This window comes from Mus caroli, chromosome 4 (assembly GCF_900094665.2).
Source record: "Mus caroli chromosome 4, CAROLI_EIJ_v1.1, whole genome shotgun sequence".
In the NCBI taxonomy this organism is placed as follows: domain Eukaryota; kingdom Metazoa; phylum Chordata; class Mammalia; order Rodentia; family Muridae; genus Mus; species Mus caroli.
Genome location: NC_034573.1, coordinates 64,076,519 through 64,091,802, shown reverse-complemented (window position 1 = coordinate 64,091,802; position 15,284 = coordinate 64,076,519). Strand labels below are relative to the sequence as shown.

At 37.1% G+C, this 15,284-nt stretch overlaps 1 protein-coding gene across 1 annotated transcript in view; it reads left to right on the top strand.

Moving 5' to 3' along the window:
• Megf9 (multiple EGF like domains 9) overlaps nucleotides 1-15,284 on the top strand; it is a 104,502-nt gene that overhangs the window by 36,546 nt on the left and 52,672 nt on the right. Inside the window, exon 2 of the mRNA XM_021160932.2 lies at nucleotides 12,294-12,495. Within this exon, the coding sequence (XP_021016591.1) occupies nucleotides 12,294-12,495 (202 nt within the window). The remainder of the gene's footprint in view (nucleotides 1-12,293; nucleotides 12,496-15,284) is intronic.

The window sequence follows — 15,284 nt, the reverse complement described above, 5'->3', positions numbered from 1 at the left end:
CCTTTAGCTCCTTGGGTACTTTCTCTAGCTTCTCCATTGGGAGCCCTGTGATCCATCCAATAGCTGACAGTGAGCATCCACTTCTGTGTTTGTTTGGCCCTGGCATAATTTCACAAGAGAGAGCTATATCTGGGTCCTTTCAGCAAAATCTTGCTAGTGTATGCAATGGTGTCAGCGTTTGGAAGCTGATTATGGTGGTTTATGACTGCACAGAGACAAGACAGCTGTGACAAGACAATAAGATATATATCATCTATGTAAATCTCAAGTTTCCGAAATGGTGTGAATGTCTTAGAATCCATAAGTTCTTTCTTTAAATAATAATAAATGTAGATGAAGCAGAAAAAAAAAATGTTCCCTATCAGGCTCCTTATTTGGTGATAGTTCTAATACAGGATCTCAGATTGCATTATGTGTCTCTTCTTAGGTGCCCCCAATAAGGAATAGTTCTATCTGAGATAGTCTTTTATGACCTGGATACTTTCAAATAATACTGATTGCTAATTTTGTCCAGTATTTGAGATTGAGTTTGTGTGTATGCATGTGTGTACACAAGTGGTGTGTGTGTATGTGTGTAAACCAGAGGTTCCTATTGAGCACTTTCCTCAGTCTTTATGGGCACAGCCTAGGTAGTTATCCTAGCTGTCAAAGTAACTGTCATTCACTAAGTTTATTTCCATTTTTATTTTCAATCATTACCCTAGATAATAATAAAGTTTCTATTGTTTTTATTTTCATATTGGGGATTGAACCCAGAGTCTCGTACATGCTAGCTAAGTAAGCGCTCCTGTTCTTGTGCTATATCTCCAGGCCCTGTGATTTTTTTTAAGTTGAAAAAGGTTATTTCTAAGCTGGCTTTATAGATCATTTGAAGCCATGGACAAAAGATTACGGTATTATGCTTTCAGCCTGGGTACCTTCTGTGTTATTGCCAGCTGTTCTGAATATATATACAGCTTTAGCATCTATTTCCTTGAATGGAGGCTGAAAGCTTTACATATTTCTCCTAGCTTCTTGAGAGGCACTTTCTGTACACATTGAGTTTACTCATGAAGCCCCCAATCTGGGTTCCCCTGCTACATTTTCTAGTCTTGTAAGAACAAACTGTACCAGCCTTGCTTTTGCCAGAAGAGCTCCTGGTAAACACAGAAAAGAATCCCTAGACTTATCCTGCTGACTCAGCTGCCAAGTTCTCCCACACACTTGCTGAGCCCCCTTCTGATGCCAAGTTCCACATCTTGCTGTTTTCTACTATCCTATCTTATTAATTAGAATTTTACTGTAAGCAAGCACTCTCCCTTCAACCAATTTTTTAAAACATATTTAGTTACTTATTTAGATCATTGTGGCCCTGTGATATTTGGTTGTTATTAAACTGCTAGCTTTTCCAAATCTCTTTTTATATGTTCTGATGTTGAAGTAAAGACACAAATCAGTAAATAAATAAAATGTAGTAAGGACAGAGAGAGTTATTTGTAATTGTACAAATAGTGTAACTGTACCTAACAGTACCTAATTCTAGCCTTTAAAAATGTTAAAATGTAAGTTTTGTTATATCTATTTTGCCACAATTAGAGAAAAAAACTTTATATCAAGGAACTAAGAAATCAATAAGTAAGAAAATTGTCCCTAGTATCCGTCTAGTGACATTTGCCTCTTTATATACTAATCATCTTTGAATAAAATTTAGCCTTGGGTATTTATAAATACAATTCAAATTAATTTGGAGTTAAACTCGAATTGTGTTGTATAATTTATTGTTATTCTAAAAATTAAATCACATGGTGGTTCACTTCCTATGATGTTCTATTGGGAAAAGATTTTTTTCTTTTTTTTTTATTAGATATTTTCTTTATTTACATTTCAAATGCTATCCTGGAAGTTCCTATACCTTCCCCCCACCCTGCTCCCCTACCCACCCACTCCCACTTCTTGGCCCTGGTGTTCCCCTGTACTGGGGCATATAAAGTTTGCAATACCAAGGGGCCTCTCTTCCCAGTGATGGCCAACTAGGCCATCTTCTGCTACATATGCAGCTAGAGACATGGGCTCTGCTGAAGGGACCCTGATATAGCTGTCTCATATGAGGCTATGCCAGTGCCTGGCAAATACAGAAGTGGATGCTCACAGTCATCTATAGGATGGAACACAGAGCCCCAGTTGAGAAGCTAGAGAAAGCACCCAAGGTGCTGAAGGGGTCTGCAACCCTATAGGTGGAACAACAAAAGATTATTTTACACAGCACCATAAGGTTGTTTCGTTGTAGTCATGGCCATCTTCGTCTTCTCCTTCTGCTCCTCTTCCTCTTCCTCTTCTTCCTCCTTCTCCTCCTTTCTTCCTCTTCCTCCTCCTCTTCTTCCTTCTCTTTCTCTCCTTCCATCCATCCCTCCCTCCCTTTCTGTCTCTGTCCCTTCCTCTCATATATGTGTGTGGGCATCTGTGTCATTGTGTGTGTTGGGGGCCGGTGCATTTCAGAGGACAACTTTGTGGTCAATTCACTCCTTCCAACTTCATATGGCTTTTAGGTACCATACTCAGGTCATCATGTTGCTTGCTTGTCAGTTTATAAGGTGCCTTTTGAGAAAATGAAAATGAAGTCAAACCTAGAAAGTGTAATTAAAACACTTTTATTATCCTCCCACACGTTTTTTGAGATCAGATCTCACTATATAGCTCTGGCTGTCTTGGAATTCACTTGAGATCAGAGTGGTCTCAAACTTACAGATTCTCTTACCTTTGCCTCTAACGTGCTGAAATTGAAGGCATAGGCCACCAGCCCCTTTCTATATATTTCATACAAGATCCTGTCATATAGTCCAGAATGAACTGAAACTTGTGAAGTTTCTGCCTTGATCTCCCTAGTCCTGGGATTTCAGGACATACTGACCTTGCTAAGAAAGCAGTGAATTAATGAATCCATGGAGTCTAGTTGGGTATCTATAACCAGAAAAACCAGTAAGTACTTTTAATGTAATTGCTGTATGTGGTACTAGGGATGGAACCTATGTATTAGAGATAAGTGCTTATCATTGAATTGCATCTTCAGACCTGAAGCCATTTTAATATGACTGGCTTTGCTGGAAGTATATTATTTAGGCCACTGGGGGTCAGCTATCTATTACTGTATGACAACAAATCACCACAAACCCCAGAGTCTTCAAACATAAATTAGTGGTTTATTTCTGTTTCTGGAGGAGTTTGCTGGGTTTGGGGAGGCTTATTCATTATTTTAGTTTGCTTTTCTGTTGCTGTGATAGAACACTGACTAAAATGAACTTAAGAAGGGGGGAGTTTATTTTATTTTACAGCTCCCAGGTCACACTCCATCATTGAGGGAAGTCAGGACAGGAGTTCAAGTGGGAACCTGAGGGCAGAAGCTGGATGAGGGACCACAGAGGAGTATAGCTCACTGGTATGCTTATGTTTTGCTTCAGTGACTTGCTCAGCTACTTTTCTAATATAGCCCAGGACCATTTGCCTAGAGGTGATTCTGCCCACAATGGGCTGGGCACTCCCACATCAATTAGGACAGTCTGGTGGAGACATTTTCTCAGTTGAGATTCTCTTTTTCCTGATGACTAATTTGTGAAGGCAAAAACAAACAAAAAACCAGCATAGCCATGTAGTTGCATTGTTGCATTTAGTAGAAATAGAGAGTCTAAGATGGCCTTGTTCATGTTTGGTGCCCAGTCAGGAATGGGTAGATAGCCAGATTTTTAATCTGTCAAATTTCCTTAGTTTTTTGAAATTAGATTTGTTCATTTTACTTTATATGTGAGACTTTTGCTTTAGTGTCTATATATGCTCTGTGTGTGTGATTGGTGCCTGCAGAGGTCAAAAGAAGTAATTCAGATCCCTGATAACTGAGGTTAAGAATAATTCTGAACTACCCTGTGGATTCTGAGAATTGAACCTGGCTCCTCTGCTAGAGTAACTCGTGCTCTTAACTGTTGCCCTGTCTCTCAAGCCCCCTGTTTGTAGAATTTCTTGTTGGATAGTTGTTTAGATCAGGTATCTGACCTAATTTAATCTGTCCTAAATTAATGAAGCAGAAGATGTAAGATGCTGTGAGACCAGGTTTGGAACTGGTCACTCAAGACTACATTTATAAGGCCAGATAGGGGCTTCAAATTAGACTCTCTCTTTTGATGAGGAAATACAGCAACATCACAGTGCAAAAGAGGTGTGGACACAGGAAGAATTCACTGAGACTCATTATTATAAGGATCTACAATGAAAGAATAGGAATTGATATAGTAAGTTCTCAGTAAATACCAAAGTGTTAAGAAGAACGGGTATAAGAATGTAGGCTAGTAATGGTACATGTGCTTAACATGTGGGTTTCTGGGCTCAATACCCACCCCCCACCCCCCACAAAAGAAGAGATAAAAGGTTAAAGAGGTAGATGGCTGAGGAAGGCTCATGTTTTGCATCAATATTTTTTGAGAGAGCATTTTTCAGAAGTTCAGAAAAGATTATAGAACATTAAAGAACATGTGGTAAAGAAAAAGAACCAAGTCTATATTTTAGTTTGAGAAATTTTATTTGGAAGATAAATGCTTGATCTATGGACCAGAAGATTAAGGAAAATATGTTTTAGGTTCTTAGAGTACACATTTAAAGGTAGAAAAAGGTATAAAAAGTGCAAGATTGAAAAGATGTGATTGGAGGTAGTGAGGATAGGGCAGAGTCATGAAAGAGCTGGGAGAGGCTGATAAAGAGCACAGTTGGGGAACTAGTAGTTCATCTTGAAGCAGCCAGACAGTCAGAAATTACAGAGAAGGCAAGTAGACAAAGAAGAAGAGAAATAGTCCGTGTCCGTGACACTGGATATAAAATTATTTGCATTTCCTAACAGTAGTTTTAGACTTCCTAGGATTTCTATATAAGTCGTTTTCTCAATTATAAAGCAAGGTTTTATAATCCAAAGGCAGAATATGTAACCAGAGATAATATAACCTTTTATTTACTTATTTTGTAATGATACATGATGATTCTCAGGGCACACACATAAACGCAAATACACACATACACACACACACACACATAGGGGGTCAGAGGAGGGGAAGGGGAGAGGGAGGGAGAACATAAGACTTACCAAAGGCCACAGAACTAGCCAGTGAGCCCTAAAGTATGACTTTAAGTGGTTATGGCTTTGTCTAATAATATTTGTTAATTTCTCTGGTCCTGGATAGTTATATGATTTATTTCTTTTCCGGGGTATCAGATTTCTCACTCACAATCCCTATGTCTCATGATTGCAGTGGATAACAAAGGAGACCATTTGTGTCATTTCTAAGGTTATATCTGATACATGTAGCAGATGCTCAATGACCAGAAATATCATTTTCAATATTGGTTGTAAAGGCTAGCTGTTACCTTTTTAGAACTTGTCATCTTGTCCCATTAATTAGATGAATTGTCCTTGAATTGTGGAATAGGGGCAATGAGCCAGAGGTAAGACACACTAATAGCATAACCTTAGCTATGAGACAGAAAAAAATGTGCAAAACTTCACTCCTTTATTCAGAAATATTTACAATAAAATAAGTTAAATTTTACTATAAAAATTGTGGTTGGGATGTTTTGTGGCTACATCTCTATTTTTAAAAGGAAAATTTAGAGCATATCTTTACAAGTGGTGGCTTTTAAACTTTTACATTTCTGTGATGCCTGTTTTAACTCAAGAAACTCATCAGCTTTAACATTGTTTGCCAGATTTTCAAATATTTATGACCCTATCCTAGCATAACATAAACACAAAATGTAATTTGAGTATCAGTACTATGTTAAAATAAGTCACTTTATTAAAGAAAAATCTGGTGATTGTTACTTTTCTTTATAATGAAGACTTTCCAAGATTTATTTTTTAAATATACAAAAATAAAACATAGTCCTAATAAAAAGTACAGTTTGAAACACAGGATACCTACAAGAAATCAGGCTCATGGTCAAAATATAAGCTTTCAGGTTTACATAGTAAAAAAATGGCCATCTTACTAAAAGCTGTCTACAGATTCAATGCAATTTCCATCAGAATTCCAACATAGTTCTTTACAGACCTTGAAAGAGCAATTCTCTAAAAAACTAAAAAAAGACAGGCTGATCAATCGAATAGAATTGAAGACCCAGAAATGAACCTACATACCTATGTACACTTAATTTTTGACGAAGAAGCCAAAACAATGGAAAAAGGAAGCATCTTCAAGAAATGGTGCTGGTCTAATTGGATAGCTGCATATAGAAGAATACAAGTAGATCCATATTTACTCAAATCCAAGTGGATCAAAGACCTCAATATAAAACCAGATATACTAAATCTTATAGAAGAGAAAGTGAACTCATAGGTACAGGAGTCAAGTTCCTGAACAAAACACCAATGACTATGGCACTAAGATCAGCAATTAATAAATGGGACATTATAAAACTGAAAAGATTCTGGACACCACTGCCAATAGAACAAAAGGGCAGACTACAGAAAGGGAAAAGATCTTACCAACTCTACATCCATCAGAGGACTAATATCCAAAATACATAAAGAATTTAAGAAATTAGACACCAACAAAACAAATAACCGAATTAAAAACTGGGGAACAGATCTAAACAGAGATTTCTCAACAATGTGATCTTTAATGGCCAAGAAGCACTTAAAGAAATGTTCAGTATCCTTAGTCAACAGGGAAATGCAATCAAATCAACTCTAAGATTCTATCTTATACCTGTCAGAATGGCTAAGAGCAAAAACTCAAAGGACAGCTAGCTCATGGTGGCAAGGATTTGGAGCAAGGGCATTGCATTCCTCCATTGCTGGGAGGAGTGCAAACGTGTACTGTGGAAATCAATTTGGAAGATTCTCAGAAAACTGAGAATAGTTATATCTTAAGACAACTATACCACTCCTACGCATGTATCCAAAAGATGTTCCACTATACCACAGGGACACTTGTGCAACTGTTTTCATAGCAGCTTTATTTGTAATAGCCAGAAACTGCAAACAACCTAGATATCCCTCACCTGAAAAATGGATAAAGAAAATGTGGTACATTACAGAGTGTAATACTATTCAGCTATTAAAATAAGAACATCATGAAATTTGCAGGCAAATGAGTAGAACTAGAAAAGATAGTCCTGAGTGAGATTACCCAGACCCAGAAAAACGCACATGGCATATACTCACTTATAAGTGGATATTAGCCATAAAGTACAGGATAACCATGGTATAATCCACAGACTCAAAGAAGTTAAATAACAATGGTCCCAAGGGATGATGCTTGAATCTCACTCAGAAGGGGAAAAAAATAGACATCAGAGGTAAATGGAGGGAGAGAACTGAATGGGACAGGGGGTAGAGAGGGGACATGGGCTTTAGATGTGTGGGTAGAGAGAGCTGGGGAAAGAGAATGAAAATTAGTTGTGGGGAGTGCATCTCTAAAAGAAGTCAGAGACCTATGACAGGGAGACTCCTAAGAGTCTATGGAAGTGACCCTATCTGAGATTCCTAGCTGTGGGGGATAGGGATATGGAGCCTGAAGTGGCCATCTCTTGTAGCCAGTGGAAGGAGGACAGCAACAAAACCTTTGACTAAAAATTTGTCCTGCCTACGAGATGTACACAGATAAAGATGAAGCAGAGATTGAGGGAATGGCCAACTAATAACTAGCCCACCTTGAGGACCCATTCCATGTGAGAGAACCAATGCCTGAAAATATTAATGATACTCTGCTATGCTTGCAGACAGGAGCCTAGCATAACTGTTTTCTGAGAGACTTCATCCAGCAACTGATGTAAACAGATGCAGAGACCCATAGCCAAACATGGGGTCTTATGGAAGAGTCAGGGGGAAAATTGAGGGAGCTGGTCAAAGTCATCACAAGAAGTCCTTACTAACTTGGGTCCATATGGTCCATGCTACCAAAGAGCATGCATTGGCTGGACCTGGGTTCCCTACACATATGTAGCAGATGTCCAACTTAGTCTTCTTGTGGATTCCCTAACAATTAGAAGGGAGGCTGTTTCTTACTTTTTTGCATGCCTTTGGATCCCTTTCAGCTACCTGGGCTGCTTGATATCCCAGAGTGGTTGATACCTAGAGGGAGACTAGCCTTCTCTGAGAAGTGGGGAGAGGGTCTGAAGGTGGGACTTGGAGGAGAGGAGGGAGGGAGATTCTGATCAGAATGTAAAATTAATAAATAATGAAAAAAAAAGAATCCCTTGATATACAGGCGTGAAATGTAGTATCCTTTGATTTTGTCAGTCCTCTTCCCTCCCTCCTCAGTGTAAGAAACCAGAGAAACGGTTATTGTAGGCTTCTTGGAAAATGGTGACATTGTATATTGGACACACTGAATACACCCCAAGTTAGTATACTTAAATGAATTTTCCTAGTCTTTGTATGAACTGAGTTAGACTTTTAAAAAAATCTCAAAAGGAAATAAAAATATAAAAAGTGAGACAGAAATCCTGTGATCTTCCTCTATCTACATAATAGCCATCATAATCCTAAAAGTTTTTGTTAGTTCAAGTATATTTCTTAATATCTATGTTTGAATGAAATGCTTACTTTATGACCACCATTTTATTATTATCAACTTAACATTCTCTTTTCTCAGAAATTTACATAGTAAATAAACCAAGGACAGCTTTTCATTTTTTATTCAAATCTTTGATTTACCACTTTTATGGTTCTTTTTCTTCTATAAAGTGCTAACACACTGTTCTACAAAGTTGCATGTACCTTTGAACATCACTAGTAATTCTAAGATTTATAACATTCAGGAAGGACTTTAAAAGGAAGTATATGGAGAGGGCCCACATTTTCTAGGTCCCACTAAGTTGCCTAGGTTGGCCTCAGATTCATGATCCTCCTGCCTTAGCATGTAGAACAGCTTGGGTTATAGGTATGTGGTACCACTAGTAGTTGAGCAAAAACATAAATGATAAAAGTTTTTTTTCTCTATTTTTTTTTCTTTTTTGAGTCCCATGATAAAGTTTGATGGAGAGAAAAAAATGCAAGTATGTAGAGGGCCCCCAAAAGCTTAGTTACATATTCATGAGGATAATTTCTCCCAGAATAGGTATTTGCATATAAAGAAGAGTTATGGGACCTACAAGATATCCATTTCCCTGCAAAGCCAAGGAAGTTTCATCTCTTGATATTTGGTAAAGGAACACTGGAAGAAATATGCTGTTAGGTATAGATTCAGTAATACTTTCACATAAAAATCTTTCCATAAATTCAAGTTCTCAGGAACTACTGCCCTTCTCTGAGCTTTTATATTCTTATTTTCAAACACTTAGAACAGTTTGTCACCAGATTTTAGGTTTTTAATTTTTTCAGGGTTCAAATCACTATAGTACAATGCTCTTTAGAAACTAGACAACAAAAGATTACCTAGGATAGCAGTCTGTCTGTGAGCATTTGCATTACTTTTTCTAGTTATGTCTCTATAGAGTTTTTCCCCTAAAACTTGAAGACTTTGGAAGATAATCTGCTACTCACTTTATAAATAGTATTCCATATTCAGTTCTTAGAAACTAAATGGGCTTTTGGCATTTCATCCATACTATACATGATTAGCTTCTGTTACTTCATTTCTATAGTGTCTGCCGTGGTGACTTAGCATTAATGGCGTTATTAATGTATCACTTTGTATTGCTCTGGTCATCTGTGTTTCTACTTCATTAAAAGTCAGTACTTCCCCTGTTGCCTTGGGCACCCCAAAGTTCTTCATATTACATTTATCAACTGAAATTGTGGTTTTTTTTCATTTTCATAAAATTTTCTACTAAGGTGATTGCAGTGTTTCTGTATTGACTCCTATCTCGTTCCATATGAATGTCTAGAATTGTGAAAGGTCTGAGAACTTCCTTACAAGCTAACAAACTACCTTGATATAATGAATGCTCACAGTGTTTTGTATTTATTGTAGTTGCTCATATCTCATTTAGCATTGCCTGTTTTATTGAAGACTGTCACTGAGATAGAGCCCAAAAATCTGAGCTATAGTTTAAAAGATGCATATAACATCTCACATTTACTCTAGCTTCCTTTCCTTCATTGTTTTGGAAAGATTATCATGATATTGCATCATTGCTTTTCCCTATCATTGGATTTTTTTTTTTTTTTGCTCAAGTATTTCATTCACTCTATTATGGTCAGGCTGACCTAATACCACAATACCAAGGGTTTCTAATCAAATCTGGGGTATATCATTTCTTATTCCTGAAACTTCTGTCTTAAATCCTTCTATTCACACCACTATATCATAGCCATATATATATATGAGTATTGCATGTAACCCACTGTATATAAGATATTGTAACAGTACTAACTTTGTTTTCTAGATATTGTTCAGAAATCATCTCACCCATAGAGCATATCGAAGCTGTGTCCTATGAATTTACCATCTGAATTACATTTGTGCTGTTCTGTGTGGTATCACCATTCTTACGTTCACTATTATAGTACTTTAGACCCCATTCTGGGACTATGACACAAATGCTATCACTCCACACTGTTTACAGACGAAAAAAGGAAAGCAATATCTTGCCTGAGGCCATAAAGTTAGTAAGTTCTGCGGCAGGATGTTGAATGTTAGCTGACTGCTTCTACAGTCTCTTTGCTTTATTGCCTCATTAAACTACTCTTGTATGAGAGTTACAGGGAGGAGGTATATTTTCTTTCGCTGTTGAAGTAAACTTTAGCTTTTTCTTGAATTTTGGTCTAGCAGAGGTCTTGCCATGGTAGGTTGCAAAGCTTCATTATATACAAAAATATTACCCAGATAACAAAGTGTGTGTGTGGGGGGGGGGGGGGGGGGTGTGTGTGTGTGGGTGTGTTTACTGTGGCTTGCATCCAGGTAGGAAAATGTTCCACTAAGTTACAACCCCCAAGCTAAAAGTAAGAATCTTAATTTTTAGGTAGAGTTAAATCCTTTCCTTAATCTTGGAACTGAAAAATGTTTGAACTCTCCATTAGGTTTTATAGTTCACTACCCAATGCTTGAAATATTAAAAAGAAAACAAATTATCCACTAGTATATTCATTACATCTGCAGATTGAAAGGAAATGGAAGAAATGAACTGATATCAAAGCTTAGAAACTTGAGAATATATGGAAGTTTGGCCAAATGTGGATTTTGTGCGGAGTCCTTTGTTTTTCCTTGTGCAGATATACTATTTTTAAATTGTATTTCTTTCTCTAAAGTACAAAATTAAACACCTTTATATCTTTCTATGTTAGACTCTGGATTTGCTGCTATCTGGTAATTTTTTAATAATCGAATTATACTGAAATTAATTTCCCAAATTAAATTTTTATGACTTTGCCATTTTATTTAGTGCCTTAACTATCAACAAATATAATTTGGTTGTTTTGGGTTTTTTTTTTTTACCCAGTTTATCCCTATTTGGGAATGGAAGAAGCTGATCTGTAGAATATACACATAATGTTTTACTTCTACAGTTCATTTAAAGGACACCTTTTGTACTAGCTTTCAAAGTCATCTGTTAATATTGTATTAGACTCTGTTAAAAATACTTGGCCTTTGCTAACATGAGGAGAAGTATAGCAAAACCCTCCTAAATGCATGTTTTCATTCAAAGGCTAAAACTGGGGGCTTCTAAATCATTTTCATCCGAAGAACTGTTTGAAATCTACTTAAGAAAACATTTAAGTTTAAAATAACTTAATTTAGAAAAGAGAATTGAATTGTGGTTGGTTTCTGACCAGGGTGAACTGGTACTTCCTTCTCTGGGCTTATTGTTCACTTTCCTCCCTTTATAGTTTAATTCTCCATTTCTTCTTTGATGGAACATTGAACTTCTGATTCCAGCTGTGACCCAGTTTTATATGACCTTGTATAACTTACTGGATTTAGTCACCTGAGCCTTAAGCCTTTGCTGCTCGTGGTAGGGTTATTTATTATTTAACATGTTGCCATTTCCAGCATGTGCTCCAAGTGCCATGCATATAAGCCTTCTCTTAGAAGCCTTTAGTTCAGAAGCATGCATGAGTACACTGCAAATACACACACACACACACACACACCACATTGGCTTAGAATTCACAAGTAGACAGCGAAGAGAACTGAAGAGGAAATTGAGAATGTCAGCTTTATAATAATTATGAACTATACATGTGTTATGAACTCTGCAGTATATATTTCTTAATTTAAATAAACTACATAGTCTAAGCAGCCAAAACTAGAGTTATTCTTTTCTAGCCCTAAAAATTTATCACAAATATTTTTAAACAAAAACTAAAGTTTGATGATGGCTTTCTTTTGTTTCAGAGCATATGTGTAACTGTTCTGAGGTTGGAAGTTTGGATGTAAAGCGCTGCAACCAGACCACAGGGCAGTGTGATTGTCATGTGGGTTATCAGGGTCTTCACTGTGACACCTGCAAAGAGGGCTTTTACCTGAATCACACTGTTGGTCTCTGCCTGCCATGTCACTGCAGTCCACATGGAGCTGTTAGCATCCTCTGTAACAGGTAAGCAGCAGAGTGTGGATGGGAGGTCTGTTGTAAGGAGAAACTGTGTTGGGAAACTTGGAGGCATTGAAAGAAGAGAATAGAAGGTGGGGATGACTAAAACTTTATATATATATCACAGAATAAAAAAAGGCTACCCTGTGGAGAGTCAGTTATTTAATTAAAAGAGAGAACCACTGTGATACAGATTTATACAATGTTTTGTATACTTTAATTCTGTCACTTTGTATATTTGTTTTTTGCTTTTTGATAGTTTCTCTATGTTTCCTGAAATAAATAATGATGAAGGATTCTGTTCATTGGAACAGGTTCCCTTTAGGCATTTCAAGTGGAATATCTTTATCTATTAACATATGACTGGATATAAAGGAAACATATTCTTGGTTTACTTTATTCTATTATCAGAAGTCTCAAATTTCATATACCCTTTATTGTTGTTGTTTTTTTTTTGAAAAATATTCATTGTATTTGGGGGAAGGGATGCATGCCATGGTACTCATGGGGTCTGAAAACAACTTACAGGAGTCCGATCTCTGCTTCTACCATATGGGTTCTGGGAATTGAGCTTCAGTAATTAGACTTTGTGGGAAGTACCTATTTTTTTAAATCTTTTATTGGATATTTTCTGTATTTACATTTCAAATATTATCCCCTTTCCCAGTTTCCCCTCTCCCCCTGCTTCTATAAAGATGCTCCCCATTCCACCCACCCACTCCCACCTACCCACTCCCGCCTTCCCGCCCTGGCATTCCTCTACCATGGGGAATCGAGCCAGATAATGCCATCCTCTGCTACATATGCGGCTGGTGCCATGGGTCCACCTGGGTCCATCCATGGTTGGTGGTTTAGTCCCTGGGAGCTCTGGGAGGTCTGGTTTGTTGATATTATTGTATCTTCCTATGGGGTTGCAAACACGTTCAGCTACTTCAGTCCTTTGTCTAACTCCTCCATTGGGGACCCTGTCCTGGCAAGCCTGTAACATTAGCTGTCTCCTAACTTTTTTTAAATGAGAGGAAAGTAGACTTTATTTGAAGGGAGGGAGGGAGGGGGGGCAGGGGAGGGGAGGAAAGGGAAGAGGAGAGAGGAGAGAAGAAGAGAGATCAAATTAAGTTATCTTCTATTTGGAAGTGAATTAATCTCCTGGTATCATACCATATTATGAAAATAATTATTCTTTGATTTTATATAAGGGAATGCCTAGCTTTTTGTGGACCTCAAGCCAAACTCTGAAGAGATAGCCTTACATAGTGACAAGAACAAGACATTTAGAGTTAATGTAACCTGAATACAGACCCAAGATCTGCCTCTTCTGAACTGCACTGTGCTGTTGGCAAATACTCTCATTTCAGTGACTCAGTTTTTCTCAAGGTTGCTATAGAAGCTAAATGAGTGGTTATATATGATATAAATGCTTTATGTGTTACAAATGGGTATGGCACACACAAATAAAGAAGTGAAGATGTCTTTATTTCAAAGACACATTGTTGAATTAAGTGATATTTTAAAAAAAAATTAAAATATTTTAATTTTTGAAAAGTTTGTGCATGCATACAATATATTTTATTATATTTATCTCCTACTTCTTGTGATGGAATATTTTAAAGGAACTTTTATAGCTCCTTGGTTAAAAACATGCTTTAAACTAAGTGGGTGGTGATAGCACATGCTTTTAACCCCAGGACCTGGGAGACAGAGGCAGGCAGATCTCCAGATTTGAGGCAAGCTTGCTCTACATATTGAATTCCAGGACAGCCAGGGTGATGCAAAGAAATCCTGACATGAAAAACAAAAAAACAAAACAAATTGGTAAAGTGATTTAGATTTTACCAATAGATATTTTAGATGCTTTATAAATCATATTATGTTATTGTACAATATTATATAACACACTTATATTAAAATATAAAAAGAATTTGACTGAGAAGTTTATAATTTGAAATGAAACAATGATGAATGTTTATGACTTTTAGTAACTTCAAAGTTTTTCTTAATCTTCATAGCAACTCTTTATATGTAGATTAGCAAGTCACAAAAATATAAAGTGGCAGCAAAAGAATTCCAAATTAGGCTCTCCAAGTCCAAGCCCTGGATTTAACACCATGCCACATATCACCTATAATTAAAAGATTAATAGTCTTTATTGATATTGAGACTATAGTAACTTTTTTTTTTTGAGAAAGGGTTTCACTATATAGCCCTAGTTGGCTTAGAACTCTTAAAACAGGCTATCCTCAAACTCATGGAGTTATATCTGCCTTTGCTGTCTTTATATCTACCACTTCTGCCTCTACTTCTTAAGTGCTGGGATTAAAATTGTGTTCCACTATCACTGGGTCCATGAAGTACTTCCTTACCGTGCCCCATATACATAGCCATACACTTTCTTTTATTGTGGTACTGGTAACTGAATTCAGGATCTTGTGCATACTAGACAGGTACATTTCCAGAGAGTTATTTCCTCAGCCCAACACACCTACCATTTTAAAAACAACAGGATGCTATGAAGTAGACAATAACATCGCTATTTTTTTGTTTTGTTTTGTTTTGTTTTGTTTTTTTGAGACAGAGTTTCTCTGTATAGCCATGCCTGTCCTGGAACTCACTTTGTAGACCAGGCTGGACTGGAACTCAGAAATCTGCCTGCCTCTGCCTCCCAAGTGCTGGGATTAAAGGCATGCACCACTACTCCTGGCAACATCGCTATTCTTTTTTTTTAATTAGGTATTTTCCTCATTTACATTTCCAATGCTATCCCAAAAGTCCCCCATACCCACCCCCCCCACTCCCCT